Here is a 15,929-nt window from a genome sequence, read left to right as displayed (position 1 = left end):
TTCAGCTTTCTGAAATCAAAGTAACCTGACTTGGGAGTATGATATGCAGATATTTTTTGGGACTAGACTGGATGTTTTAAATCCCATGTCATCTGAATTCCTTTCTATGTATTTCCCAATCCTCAGTTCTGCATGAAAACTTTAAGTGATCTGTGATGGCTGCTTTGCTATAGTGAACATGGACTTGCTTTGGTAAAATTGGATTTGGATTCCAGTTAGGACACAGCCTTTGTGCCTGGGTCCTTTGTCTGAAAGACATATTCAGATGTGTTTTTTTTATGTAAGTGATTATGCAGGTGGTTGACACTTCTCTATAAGATCGTAAGTACACACAGACCTTGCATCTAGCACAGAAAGGAGTAGAACATAGCAACAGAATGTTGCCTCTGCAACAAAAGCAAGTTCCTGTCATGTCCATTCCTCCAGCTCTGCTTAGGCCTCCAATTCTGTCACACAGATGTAAGCACTCATTTAAATGCTGCAGCTTACTTGTAATTTCTTCTTGTTTTTACCAATCAGAGAGAAACTTTGACTTTTATGTTACTGGAGAACAGCCCTTAAGCTGTCATGCTTTTCTCAGATGTAGACCAGTGCAGTGTCTTACTGCAGTTTGCCTGCTCTCACCTATATCACACCTAAAAAGGCGTACAATGGCTAAGAATGAATGAAATGCCTTTCATGGCCTTTCACAGCTTTTCTTCTTGGCTCTGCTTTTCAGAAGCAAATGCTTTTGATTGCAGTTCTACCTCTGTTTCTGAAGTTTGCTGATATTCTATTTAGTTGCGTGCTTTTACTTCTTAAGTGTTCGAAACTGTCAGTGAGTGGTGGGCCAGACTATGTATTCATATCGCAAACTGAGTCACAAATATTTGTGTAATATCAAGTTAAAAAACAAATTCTGACTTCTGTGCACAATGCTTGTGCTTGAAGTACAGTGTGTCAAACAGGATAGCCTGTGTCAAGCTGGCAGCAGCCAAGTGCAGTCCAGTGGCTGGAAGGGCCCTTTTGGTTTCAGTCTCATTTTCAGCTGCTAAGCCAGGTGGCCTCAATGATGTTTGTGCCCACAACCACATTGCAGGAGGCACAAGCTTTTATTTATCCTCAATGTCAGCACGTGGTAGTCTTTGCTAGAGATACAAAATGTGTCTTTAACTCAACGTGATGAAGCATTTCGCAGATAACTTAAGGGATAGGACAAAGGAGAAGTGCTGTGGATTTTGTCCTGAGTATTATGTAACATAGGAAGAGTGATGGTGTCTGCCACTTAAACTAATTAGCTGAATTAAGATCATGAGTAAGAGAGTCCATGTGTGACAATTTTTTCCTGTATTTGAAGTGTACGTTTCAATGAAAAATAGTAACCGCTGATGATCTTAATTTTTATAACAGCTTGATGTATGATATTGAGAAGTAGATCTTGAAAACTTTCTGAAATTGTCAGTGCACAACACACCACGTAGGGCACAGTGAATGTTTTCAGATGACTAAATGGAAGTCAGCCAACATTTCTTGCTTCAGGTCTGTGTGAGCTTGTGTATCGTGGCTTTGCCCTCGTTTTTTTTTTCCCCTATTTTCTTCTGCTGCTTTAGAAAGAATATTAACACTTATTACAGAAGTATCCTTTGTAGTTGAAAATACAGCAACAGAAACTGAGTTTTTGAGTTATCTTAACTTTTTAGGCAAGTTAAAGCTTTTATATGTAATTATATTAGAAAATATTATAATGCCATATGGATGATCTTCTGTTCCTGTTTATCACAGCATGCAAGGCACCAGAACAGCACAAAGCTGCGCTAGTGCAGGATCAGACTGGACTTTTGGAAACTTTTCAGTACTGTAAGGGTGGTCCAACACTGGAGCAGGCTTCCTTTTGAGGGGCTGTTGCCCCATACACGTCAGTGTTCAAGAGACATATGGACAGTGCTGTCAATAACACGCTGTGTTTCTTGGTTAGCCTTGAAGTGGTTGGGCAGCTGGATTTGGTGATCTCTGAAAGGTCTTTCAAACTGAACTGTTCTAATTTTCACTGACCTCTTTATGGACCTGCAGGTTACCATTCTCCTACATGCTTGAATATTTTGCACTCTCGAGTGTCTATTCATTAATAGACTGTATGACAAGGGCAAAACAGTACCTTGTGGTAATAAAGCAAAGGAAAAATAATCAATTTCATATTCTATGATTTGAAAGACTTCTCATGGCGTTTTCACTTCAAAGGAAAGAGTGGCAAAGTTAATTGACTGAATAATATGTTCCAAGTATGAGAGAACAGGACCAATCATTAAAGTGAATTGCATCCATGTAGTCATTTTATGTGTCCTGAGATACAATGGCAGGCAAAACTTTACAGATGTCATGCAAGTGTACATGGCAGGGAATAAGCAATAGCAGAGTGTGATCTTTGCCTTGAGGCAAAGGATAGCATCCACATGTCCATCAGTTGCTGACTTCAGGAGAGGTAAATGTGATGTCAGGTTTTCAGAGTGCTGGGAGAGGTTTGCTTCTCAGAAATCAAAAGCTTCTTTCAGTTCCCTGCACTGAACTGGCCCTGCACAGGGCCTGCACTGAACGTCTGAAAAGTAGTGCTCAGAGAAGATAGAGGTGTAGGATGAGATCCCAGTTACATCTTGGGTCAGGGCTGCCATAGGTCATATAAAACTGAAAAGGTAGCTGATGCTAAAGCTAGAGACTATACATGCTAAATGATAATGCAATTTAGTTAATTTCTGAATTCATAAAGCATATTCATAAATGTGTTCTTGAAGAGGAAGTAATTTCTAAAATGATTTTTTACTTGCAATGCGTTTTATTTTTTCTGCAAGTGCTGGACTCATTTATTTTGTCAGTGCTTGCATGCTCAGGTGCATGTGATGCCAGCACTGTTTGTAAGAGAATTTCACAGCTTTTAGTACAGATGCTGCATCAAGTCTTTTTCATCATAGTTTCCCAGGGAAACTATGCCCTGGGAGGAGTGGGAGCTAGGTGCTTACATCAAATAGATCTACAGACCCCAGGTAAATTTCTCCTGGGCCAGGTATTCTCTGAAGATACTGACAGTGCTTGAATGTCTAAGTAGGCAAAGCATCGCATGAGAAAAATAGGAGCTAACATCAAATGATGTGATGTTATAATCAAGTACTGACCCACCCAAGTCCCTCTATTACCTATTGGGTGCTACACCCTCCTGATTGTTTGCAAGGTTTAAAAGCATGAGGTTTTCTTAAGGTGAGCTGTTTTGGGGATGTTGTGAGCACTTGTACTTTTCAAGGAATAAATAATAATAATGTATGCATAAGAAACATTACACTGGATCTATAGAGTGTTTACTGTTTCGTTGTGTTCTGAAATATTCCTGTTATTGTGTGAACCACGTAATGCCATTTCCATACCATGTATTTTAATTTTCTCTTCCTGGATGGCAGTTGGATTTCTATTTAGGTGAAGCTGTATTTGAATCAATGATTTATTTTATTTTATTTTATTTTAAATCATGTTAGCTCTTTATTGTGTAAATCAAGGTTTTGGGGGGGGGGGAAGGGTAAGAAAGAGCTTCTGAACTGATGATTTGCGAACCTTTTCCATCTTGGATGTTTGTGAAACTAATAAGTAACAATGAGAGGAATATTTGAGTTTTGATATATGTTGAAATTTACTGGTTCTGTAGCAATTAGATCCGGAGGAGACAGACCAGACCTTTAAAGTGATTTAGGGTCTGTCTGGGAGACAGAAATAGTTGTGGCTGCCTTGCTGTGATGTAGTTCTGGTCTTGTCATAGATGAGTTGCTGAAGCAACCTTGAGCTTATTGATGATCTTGAAATGGCTCAGGTCATTAGAACTCAGCCAGCAGTCCCACTGTTTTTCACATCAAATGCATTTGCTAGCTTTTTAAATCACAAGTTTACTTTAAGGTAGATTTTAAGATAGGTGTTGGTGGCACATTTTTGAAGATGGTAATTTTCCACACATTACAAATCAATACAAAATCTTAATACATAAATCTTTTGGCATTAACAAAACATAACAGATTCTTTTATTGAGACACTGAAAAGAACAGACTCTTCAGAAATCCCCAAAAAACATTCCTTTATATAATCTAGTCATTTAGAAGGAAATTAGGTTGTTATTAATTATTTCTTTTAGCATTACGTGGGCGTTCTAATTGCACAAGTGCACGGTAAACATTTCCAAGAAATTTAGGTAGCAAACTACCCTAGTTTGTCATAGCTTTATGTAATACTCTAGTAGGGTTTAAAAATCATAAAATCCATCTCTTCGCTGTCTCAGAGAAAATAAAGATTTTTCTTCTAAACAGAGCTAATAGCTTTGAGAAATTTTGATAGCTGGCCAGGCGCTGTGTTGTGTTGTACAGACAGAAGAAATATTTTCTTCCTAAAGACAAAGTGAGAGTGGGTGGAAGAGAAATCCAAAGCAAGAATTTATATCACTGGTAAGTGGAAGGATTAGAGAGGAGAGCAGATGAGAAATGTATTTGTATGGTATGCTGGAAGAAAAAATGGAAAGAAGAAAGGAACGGAGGGGAGGTGGAGGTGAAGAAAAGGGTTGATGCATTTAGTCAGTTCACTCAAAATAAAATCCTTTGCAGGTGATAAGTGGGGGTGCATCTGAAGAGGCAATTTTGGAAGGAGCTTATGACCGTGGGAGTCAGTTTAAAACAAACAAACAAAAAAAACCTGCGGAACTGCAAGTATAAGAGAAGCAGAAGAACAAATGTCTAAAGTGAGGAGCCAGACAATGGGAATGGGCCAAAGATGTGAACAGTGCAATCAGCAGATACGGTGTGAGGAAGAGATTTCATGATTGATAGGTAAGATACTGCGGTAAAGGAATAAAAAATGGAATCCATGGACTAGGAAATGCCACAGACTTCCTAGGACAGAGGAGCAAGCAGCAGATGACTTACTAGAGAGACAAGAGCAGGAAATTGTGACAGCAAGAGAGATGGAGCAAACGGCAAATGCAGTGCCAAAATAGTTTAGGAGCTGATCAAAGTGGAAATGTTAAGCGTTTTGGAATTGATTTGGAGCAGTGGGAAGGAAAGAGTAAGTCAAGCCTGATGCTCTGGTGAGATGCTCACATGGTCAGCGCTTGGCAGAGGTGGGAAGAGTTAGTGCAGCACAGAACTCAAGCCTGGTGAGGTCTGGGCAGGGCAGCCTGGGCTTTGTGTGCTCTGCCCAGGCTTCCAACTTGCAATGAGCTTGAAACAGCAATTTTATGAACTTCTGTCTGCCCACCTTGTGGAAACTCCTGTAGAGTGTAAAGGTGCTAGAAAGAGCTGGCTTTGTACGTTGTAGCTGATGGCAATATACAGGGGAAAAATAGAATCAGAGCTACTGAATTTCAAAAAAGGATAAGAAGGAGAAAAGGAAGAGGAAGAAAGGACTGAAAATGGCATCAGTGCATGTGGGGAACTCTACAGTCTGACTCCCAGGCCACTGGCAAGGCAACCTGATGTAGCTGTGGTGTCCCTGTTCACTGCAAGGGAGTTGGACTAGAGGGCCCTCAGAGGCCTCTTCCAACTCTAAGGATTCTATGAAAATGACAGTATCATGAATTTAATTGGATGATGATGATGCATATCAATTACTAAGTCTCATAATGAAGACACTCATTTTAGCAATTATGTTTAAAGTAGCTGTTCTGATGTGATGTCCAGCTTTTTTTATTCAGTGCTTTTGAGTAACAATCATCTTAGAAGCACAGGTGTGGATTCCTTCTCAGGCTTTTTTTTTTTTTTTCCTTTTTAGTTACAAAGATGATTGCAAGGCCTTCTGAGTGCTTGGCTTCCTCAAAAAAGTATTTCAGGTTCTCTGTAATGATTTTGAATACAAGATTAATTCTTTTCCATCAGTAAGATATTATATTGAGTATAATTTTGATAGCTTATTGCACAGCTTACTTGTGAATGTTTACATGCAAGTAATGTCTCCTTTTGAAAGTTGACATATAATAAAATAGCTCTGACATCTTTGGCCTTCTAAAGGCGAAAGTCAGCCTAACTGAAAAACTGAAACAAAGATGCTTGGCAGTCTTAGAGAAAAAGCAGCAATTACTGTGGAGGAGAGATGTTCAATGTCTGAATAGTTGTATTCAGGGTGGAAAAAGTCCACATGTTGCATTGGGTACGCAGCAGAATTCTTTAAGATGATTAACTTCTATCTTGAATATGTCAGCTTCCTATGTGTGCATCGCATGATCTCCGTTGTCAGTAGGAAATGCAAGTTATTCCCGTACTGCTTGAGAAATTTGATTACTATCTAATTCACCATCAGAAGGATTTTCTCGAAGCAGCATTGAGTGCTTCCAAATGGTGAAACTAATTCCAAACAAAGAAATCAAATCCAAGTCCTCTTAGTGCATTTAAGGCTATATAATGCATGAGTAGGAAAGCTTTTACTAGTTTCGATTTTGAGTGATTCTAAAATCTCAAAGGATAGTACATAAAACACTGAAACATGGTTAACATGGACATTATCCTTAAGGAGGTGGGATTTGGGGATGCAAATGCACATTAAAACCAACCTACTTCTGTCTCTGCACATTTATTTTTCCTCTTTATTTTTTTAAATCTGAATCTGGCACAGGGTTAATAATTGATTCTTATCACCCCAGCCAAGATTAGGACTCCACTATAGATAATTATATCCCTTCTTTGATGAAAAGATAAACGAAAGGACAGTGAAGTGACTTTCCAGTGTTGACATTGGGTGCATATGGATGGCAGTGTGAGTTGAACGTGAGCTGGATGGAGTGTCCATAAAACAAGTATTCTAGAGGTAGCTCACAGAACTGTAATAACTGTTGTTCAAGTCCTGGATGTCCCAGATGATTTCAGTTACCATCCAAAATAAAAATTTAAGGAGTTGCTGTCCCAGAATTTTTCACATAGAAAACTCATCTAAAAAGGAAAGTAAGAAATGAAAGTGGGGGAACCAGAGTTCATTTCTGTGTAGATTTAGCCTGGAAAGACTCGCTCAGTTTAGGAAGACTAAAGTGACATCTCCAAATTTATTTGTAAGAGGATAGATGCAGGTATAACAAGGACAAGAAGGCAGGTTCTTTTTCATACTGAAGTTTCGTTTGTGTTTTCTAGAGGCGGTAGGAAGATTCAAGTGTTGTATCTCCAGACAATTTTGTTTTGCTTGCTCTTGTTAGATGCAATTAAGGATATTGTAAGAGTGAAAGCAGTTTGTAAAATACTCCTAGTAGTTGAGGTTTTAAACATGCTGGTTCCGGAATAAATCCTCAGCTTGGATTAGATCATAGTTCTTCACTTGTAATAAAGCTATTTGCCAGGATTGGTAGGAATGTCTCCAAATAATGGCTGAGATTAGCTTGGTGCTTGTTGCATTGAGTCGCACACTCTGGCAGAGGTAAACACTATTGCTTTCTCGGAATTGTATTTAGTGAAGTTTTGGGAATTCCTTGCTTTTGAAATTTCAACAAACATTTAGGTCGTATTATTTTTCTTGACCGTAATATGGCCTATGCTTTTGAAACATATACTGAATTTAATTTGCATTCACAGTTAATTAATTCAAATGGAGTGGCTTTTCCTGAAGTATTGGTGACCTTTGCCTGAAGTATTAGGAGATTCTCTTGGAAAAGATTTTAGATTTCATTGTTTTGTGTGGAGTGCTAATGGTTGATTACAGATCGTGTTCAAATGTCTGGAATTGAAACCTTGTCTTTCAAAAGGTGTTTCTGTGTGGGATAAAATCATATAATGAATTCTGCTCATTTACTGAGGGGTCATTACTCGCATCAAAGATAGTAAATTTAAATCCGTGCCTGATGCCACAGGTTTTAGAGGGGTGATGAGCTGTGACATGAAGCTCTGAATAACTTGAAGCTCAACAGCTGTGAAATTGCAAGAAAACTTGCTTATTTTTAATATAAAAATAAAATAAGTCTTTGAACGGGTTATTAATGAGATGCTTCTGCTATCAAAAATGCATTTAAAAATTAAAAAAAAAAAAAAAAAAAAAAAAAGAGACCTTTATGAGGACATGGGAAGTTTTCTCATACTGTTTGAGCTTAGATTGTCTTTCTTACTGGGTATTTGGTTTACCTGTTAAGGATAATTGCTAGATTTTATACAGAAAATCCATTGAGGTTCAAAAACAGTATCACTTCACTGGCTTTCAAAGCAACATTATGTAAATACACGTAAATGAGCTCGCACCAGGAGAGAGAATTCAATGAGTTTTCTTTCCTTGATCGTATTCATTGTACAAATTTGAACTCCAGATCTGTTGTTGGCATGACGTGTTTTTGGTAAACAAGTATTCGGACTTAATGAGCAAGTATGGAGGGTGAAATATCATAGTGGGGGAAACTAGGCGAGAATATCAAAATGATTCTAATGGACAGTGATGTCTCAGCAGCGTAACTTCAATGTCTTACACGGAGAATCTCTTAGGTAGAATGGTAATGCTCTTTGGTCTGATAGTTTCCAGTCCTCAGGGATACCTAGTAAATAATCTTTAAAATGTTTTGTATCAACCTTTTTTCACATCCCTTGTCAGCTTTAGATGGTTCTTTTCTATTTGGTTAAATGAATTTCACTGTTGCTGTGCATTCTGAAGTGTAGTTCCACTTCATAAAAATGACTCTGTTGGGCCCTATATTTACATCACTTCAGCAACTAAATGTCAAGTGTATTTACTGTTGGAAGTGTAGCTTGTGATAAATCCTCTATCTGAAAACTCAGGCTAGAATGCAAGACTTGTGTTGTTTTTGGTCTTCTGTGACCTTCTTCAGTGATGCACAAAAAATTCTGCAAGAGAAATCAAAATTTTGGGCTTGTATACGTATAGACCAGAATTCACTGAACAGCTGTTTTGGTGATGCCTGAGAAGGAAAATAAGTGAGTTTTCTTTCCCTTATCTGGAATGGTTACATAGAGGCATTTGTCATTTAAGCTGAAATATGACTGGTCATCCTCAAGAACCAAACCTGTACTGCAGTTTGTCAGTGTCTGTTGGAAACTCTGTGGATGTATACTCAGGTGCAGATCTATATCCAGTCTTTGGGTGCTGTTTATTACTGAGACCAGTTTGCCCTAGGAAGGTATCAACTGTAGCTCAAACTATGCTCTCTGGGGTCTGATGCTAAGGATTATGCCTTCTAACTGGAATTCCTTCCTGAAGTATGTACTCATCAACTTAAATTTCTTCCCTCTGAAATTAGCTCTTTGTCACGCTCCCAGGAGTTCCCCAGGAGATCTGGATCCTCCAGGTTATTATCTGGCAAAGTCTGAATTTCAGGGCATGCAACTGTCAAAGTACAAAAGATGCACAGAAAAGAAATTGGAGAATCAAGAAGTATGTGCAAAACCATCCTTCCTCTATCCATGTCGTATCAGCAAGCCTTTGAGTTCATGCCTTCCCATTCACTGGGGCTATGGCTATTCTCTCCTCTCTTTCTTTTACTCCTTAGTCTTGTCTTCAGGCTCTCTTCCAAAAGCACTGCTGTTCAAAACAGAAGAGGCCCAGCTGTACGTGTTAAATGGCCTTTTTGCTTGGCTTCCAATCCACTGTTGCATGATTTACTGCTTGTACAGCAACCTGCAGTCCAAATCAGGAACATTTTTTCCAGATGATCCTAGGCTGAAGCAAACCCGTTTTCTTTGTGGTGATTCCATCTGGACAGACAACTGTTCAGAATGGTAATTCTGAGTCCTTATCAGCCCAGAATATCCCCCTCTCATGCAGAGATAAAAAGGCAAACAAGTGACAGTAGAAAATGAAATGAATATTCAGAAAACAAAATGTGGTTTTAGTCAGCTTTAAAGGAAGCTTTTCAAGGAAGCTGAAGCAGCTTGGATTCCAGCTCATGTAGAATTCTGTGGGATTTTCATGTGGCTATGCAACATATGCTGAAGCATGTATGTGTGTGGCAACAGACTCCTTTAGTTGCCTGTGCTGTCTTGGTTAAGAATGGAACTAGTCACAGTAATTAATTAGTCAGTATCACAGCGATTACATGCTTGAAGAAATATTTCTAAGCACATTTCATCTGCTAATAATTAAAAAACATGGAGGATGTTTTTGGTAAAAGTTATTATAATGGGTTATAATAAGAACAGATGTTATTTAATGAACATACTGTGCTTTAATGTTTGAAAAGCAAAGACATGCAGCATTTATTTGTGTATGAATTTTTTTTTTTTTTTTAAACTATCTCCATTGGGAATTGAGGGAATTGATAACATTCTTAGTATTAGCATGAATAAGTTTCACTTGGGTGAGATGCACTCTTTGGGGTTTCCGAAGTGTTACTTCATTTTGCAATAACAGAGCCTTATTTTTATTTATTAATTTAAACTCTGAAACATCAAAACATTCTTGATCTTCTCTGTTGCCAGTTTCTCAGAGGGTGCTAATCCACAGCAACTGCGGCCATGGCAAGATGTCACTGAATTGAACAGGGCTGTAAATAAAAGTAAGAGCAACTGATTATCCAAAATGTAACCTTTGTTAAGGGTCATAGCCCTTTAGAAAGGGTGTGATGCTTTACTGTCTTGGTCATCATCAGTCGTTTGTTTAGCTCTTGCTAAACATAAATATTTCCTCAAACTCATTCAGTTTCTCAGAGACAATCTGCCTATGAAAGCATTGGATAAAAAATGGTGCTGAGCTAAAATGCAGCTTAAAATACAAACTAATAAGCCAAAACCAACAACAGTAAAAATCGGGTTGTCAGAGGAAAATGTTCTCAGTAAGCATTCCTGAAATGTAATCAGAATGATTTGGGTTGGGAGGGACCTGTGAAATCATCTAGTTCCAACCCCCCCCGCTATAGGCAGGGACGCCTCCCTCTAGACCAGCTGCTCAAAGGTAATGAGGGAAGGACATCAGTGTTCTTTGTTACCCAGCAATAGCAAATAAAAAAGCCTAAATCAAGTGCATCTGAAATCCATGAGGGTTTATCTGGAAGTATATCTGAAGCAGGAAGCAGAGGTGTATGATAATGTTTTAAATTAGCATCTTAGGGTGACTGATTAAGCCTAATTCTCTGACAAAAGCTGTGTCTTGGGGCACTGACCCTGTGACCCCTCTGGGTGGCCTGGCCTCTGCTGTGTGCTCAGTAGCTCCAGGGGCTTGTTACCTGCAGCTGGGAGCCATCCCCTCCCATCTGCCCAGCCTGCAGACTTGTTCAGGGCACCCTGCGCATCCCGTGTCCTTCTCAGAACACCCCTCATGGGAAGACTGAACTGCCCCACAGCTCCCACATTCCCTTCCTAGTGGGGAGCACCTCTCCCAGCCCCTGAGTGTCCCCTGGCACTGAAATGCCTCTGGAGCACCTCTCTGCCTGGCACACCTGGAGCTGTGAGAGGTGAGAGGATGCCTGGCTGGGGGGAGGCCAGATGGTATTAATCAGCCTCATTTGCTGTGACCAACCTCACCTGGCACTTCCCCACACCCAGAGACTTAGGAGTCAATTTTAGCTCAAGCCACAGCTTCTGCCATGCTGTACACTGTTGCTCCTCTCTAAATCGGGGTGCAGTGCATTGCTTTTGGGGAATGCTTGCACGAGTGTGGAGCTCCTTGGGCTTCACTGGCCGCAGTGGAACTGGTGCTGCTGTCTCCAAGCTACTGAAACTGCTGAATGTTTTTTCTTCAGACTTGTGTAAAAGGTATGCCGAAAGCCAGGGTAAGCTTATCAGAAGCTCACCCTTAAAGAGCTCTATCAAAATGCACAGGTGAAAATACATTTTAACTAAAATTTAGAACCAAAATTTAGTGCATGTGTGTATCTAGCTGGTTTTTTTTTTTCATTTGCTATAGTAATTCCAGTTAAGGTTTATGGTAATTTTGTACTAGTCCTTGTGAGATTCTTTGTATAACAAGTTATTCCATAATTTCCACCCTACGGCGGGGTAGAAAACTTGCTCAGTGATTTCTGAAGGTATTTTTTGATCCAGAACTTTTTTTTCAGTTGAGAACAACTTGTTGTCCAGTCTGGTAATATGGCAAACAATTAGAATTGTCTGTTATTTGTGGGGTAGTTGCTGATTAGTAATATTGCCAGGGGTTTTGTGAATTTATCTTTTCATATTCAGGAATCAACCTAAGTTGTGTTTTTATAACAAAAATTTCCCTTGCATCCACCAAAAAAGCTAGCAAGAGAACCTCTCCTAGTCATCTATACAACTCTTATTTTTTTTTCTTTGCTTGGCTCTTTCAGATTTCTCTTACCAAAATGAAGTCCTCTGCATAGTTGCTAGAGTAATATTAGGTGTTTTCTATGCTGAATTTGATAGCAAATGTACTCGACAGAAGAACATTCATAGAGCTGGCACATCAAAAAGATTCTGGTGGCTTCCCTGCTTTGTGACAAAAGCTATTTCACTTGGCCTGGGACTAGTATAAGCAGGTAAAGTCGTTGTCTAATTCTATGTGTGGCATTAACTGGAGACCTTAGATGGCTTTGCCCGAATACTTAAGACTGTTGGAAGGTAGCAGCTCTGAATGTCATTGAGAGGATTTTACTCTTTGAGTCCAAATTCGCATGTAAGTGGTACTGAATGATTGTGTACATCTCTTCAAGAATACGCAGAGCGATGTAGCGCTAGAAGTGATAAGGAAAGGACACCTATGATATTTGACAACGTTGCGTTCAATTTTCAGCTCTGTATGCTCATTGAAAGGTATCCGAAAATGAGCAGGCTTCTCTGTGTAGCATGTGAGAGGAGGTGGGGTCTTGAAGGAAAAAATCCTATTCACTGGCAGAGGAAATAGCTAGAGGTAGCACTAAAACCTTTGTTTCTGTGTTAAAAAGGATTTATTCCCTCAAAAGGTGTGCTAACTGCAGAAAAGAGAATGCTTTTCTCTTTTAGAAATGGAGAATGCTGCAGAGCAATGAGATCTGTAACTTAGAACTAAATCAGCTCTGAGCGGATACTTTTTTTTTGATAAATCATAAAACTCTGAATTATAGCTGAGGCAGTTTTTCTAAATTGATAATATCTGTTCATCGCTTGATTTGTATGAAGGTGAAGTTCTTGCTGGTCAAGGCAATCTCATCTGAGTGTTCAAGGGGGATTCTTGGACATGGAGCAGGCAAGACAGCTTTCTCTCCCATTTCTCCCCTACCTATATTTAAAAGAAATTTATTTACGAGATTCCCTATTTCTTTTCTGAAAATAATGGGAGTTGTTAAATTTTAATTCTGGTCACTAAGATGCCCATTGCTGTCTCCTAAATGTACTAATGCAGTCATGTAAAGTTGTCCTGTTCAGCCCTTGGGTTCTGTAAGGATGTTCAAAGGTTCCATGTTTTGTCTGCTGCCTATTAGGAAGATTGTAATGGCTTCTGCCTTCTTACAGGAAGGAATAATTAAGAACGTGTTCCAAAATGTTTCCATGTTGAACATATTAAGTAAGGCCGTGCCTTTAACCGCAGTGTTGCTTTTCATGCTCTCATGGAAGTGCTTATTCAATGTTAAGAAAGCAATTTTTGCTGTAATTCAGTAGGTTGTCATGTGAAAATAATTACCATCTCTGTAAAAAGTTCATTCTTTCACATTACAGCTCCTTCCCAGGAAGTGTTTTGGTATGTGCATTGTCTTGTAACGTCATGTTACACTGCAGTTTACATGCAGTAAAATGCTTTGGAGAACAGGGGTTGGACCACTCACTGTTTTAATGCTGTGTAATGAATTGCACATTGCTCATGGGGGGCATGCGGTGGAAGAGGCCAACTGTTTTAAGGCACCAAATCCAATCCCTCAGAAACCACCAGGATGCTTGCCATTGACTTTGCTCGTGCCAAGGCTTGGATTATGAGTGTTGGTAACTATTCAACTACAGAACAATAGTAAAATAATTTTCCAAATTAAACCAGAAAGCCTCCAAAAACTCTTAATTAATATTCTCCTGTATTTTTCTTTCTCTTCAAGATAAATGCCTGTCTTAGAGGTGGAAAAAATACACCTATTGAAAGACTGCCTTGAAAGATTGACGATCTTGTAATTGAAGTTGAGCAGAAAACAGAACCGCCCATCCCATCCAACAAGCTGAGTGTAGATATCTCTGTTCATATTGATGAAATACTGGTTCATCTCCGGAGTTAAGGGGAAGGACCAGTGCTGAGTGGCCCACTCAGGTGTATAAAGGTGGTGTACAGGTAGAGATCAGGGACCCTATCCAACAAAAAAGACTTCAAAGAAACATGGATTCAAATCAATGAGCAGTCTCGCAAGTAAAAATAAGCCTGAATGCTTGTTTGAAGGTACCAAGCATGATTTCACACACTGTTCTTTTTTTTTTTTTTTTTTTTTTTAAGTTCTCTATGTAAATGCCTCTTGCAAAAATTCAATCTTTCTCTTTCCCCCTGTGATTTTTATGCCTTAGTTATTGTCTTACTTTTTTCAACTTGCGCTAGATCTAGCTAAGCTCAGCTACTTTAGAAGTAGAGTGGTATCAGCTCAAAGAGCTTCGAGTGTCATTACTGAACTGATCAGATTCTGCATCTCCCCTAAACACATGGATGGGAATTGGAGGAGGTCTATGAAATGTTTTTGTTTAATAAAAGCAAAGATGTCTATACGGATTGTAGGCATTCCATAAATTCCATAAAATATTTCTTTATTAGCAGATCTTTTCTGTTCTTCCCTGCGATGTGAGAAAAGGCTTTAGGAGATCCTAGTTTTCTGAATGTAGAAATGCCAAATTTCCTTCTAATTCGACTTTGATAATGCCAGGATGTAACACTGAGTGTACGTGACTTCACCAAACACAAAGATGTAAATCAAAATGTTTCAACGCAGTTTGTTTTTCCCATTGTGCAAATCTTGGTGTGAGAGACCTGTTTGAAACTTGTCAGTGATTCTTGGTGCTTCTAAAACTCTGCTGGTTTCTCAGGAATTTGAAGTTTTGGAAACTTCTATGCTTTGGCTTCCAGATACTTACACTTCTGCATTTTCTAAAAAAAATGTGGTTATTTTCTTCCATGTAAGTTTTACTTATTTGGCATTTTTTTTCTCCTAACACTCTACTTTGTTAAATTTATTTTCTTCAGAATGTTAGTCTTCTGAAGAACAGAGACAGTGACTTTACAGGCTACACGTGCACAGTGCCTCTTGTGTGCATTTCTGTTTTCTAATCATTATAAGCAATTGTAAGAATTCTGTGGAGCTCGTTTGTTTATTTTAATTTTACCAGGTTTAATAGAATTCTTCCTTGCAGTTATAGCAATCTGTGCATTGTTGAGAGGTGAACAAGGTTCTGGCTGTATTACTAAGAATGGTTCCTCTCTTAAACCTGGACGTTTCATCAGCAGGCTTACTGATTGCTATGGAGTAAAATCTAGATGGAACATAGTACCGAAAAGTAAATGCTAGCCCTTTGGAGGAGTGAAATAGCATGTTGTGGAGTTCACGGAGATTGGGGTGAAGTTGCTACGGCGTGGGGGAGAAAACATTAATGCTGGAAATCCATGTTAACTAAGTTGGAATAATTCAGCATCATAAAACATAGATATGCTATGATGTGCAAGTGGAATTTTGCTTTGCATGTAGGTGACAATATAACTTCATTATATTTGATTGGATATTGAGAACGTCTGGTAGAGATTGTTTTGCAGTATCAAAGTATCTTTTCAGTTAGGCAAGATGAAAGTTGTCTGGTTTATGGCTTTGTTTACAGGCCAAAGAAGGTACATGGTTATTCCACACATGCGGACTACGTGTGGAAATGCTCAATATGTATCCCTTTAAAAAAGTATTGTGAGCTTGTTTTACTATAAAACTGAGAAATGGTAATGGGCATGGACATGACTGCTTAAATCCTGCCACAAATGGAAATCATTCTGGTTATTCTATTAATTGTTTTGGGGGTGGTTTTTAATCTTTGATCCTCTCTGTGCAAAAAATTTACCAAATGGAGAACTAAATTAGAGATTTC

At 38.9% G+C, this 15,929-nt stretch overlaps 1 protein-coding gene across 7 annotated transcripts in view; it reads left to right on the top strand.

Annotated features, from left to right (window-relative positions):
• The window catches only part of SPON1 (spondin 1), a 329,330-nt gene that overhangs the window by 120,047 nt on the left and 193,354 nt on the right, over positions 1-15,929 (top strand). Inside the window, exon 1 of one of the 7 annotated variants that reach the window (XM_048948283.1) lies at positions 11,492-11,660. The exons of 5 other annotated variants lie outside the window; for them this stretch is intronic. In XM_048948283.1, coding sequence (XP_048804240.1) covers positions 11,633-11,660 — 28 coding nt within the window. In that variant the 5' untranslated portion in view covers positions 11,492-11,632. Of the gene's footprint in view, positions 1-11,491; positions 11,661-15,929 lie in introns of those variants that run through there. One more of the 7 variants, XM_048948291.1, reaches the window with a different exon arrangement.

The sequence above is a fragment of the Lagopus muta genome, chromosome 6 (genome assembly GCF_023343835.1).
Source record: "Lagopus muta isolate bLagMut1 chromosome 6, bLagMut1 primary, whole genome shotgun sequence".
Classification (NCBI taxonomy): Eukaryota; Metazoa; Chordata; class Aves; order Galliformes; family Phasianidae; genus Lagopus; species Lagopus muta.
Note: the sequence above shows the minus strand (reverse complement) of the source record. Positions and strands in the feature narration are given on the sequence as shown.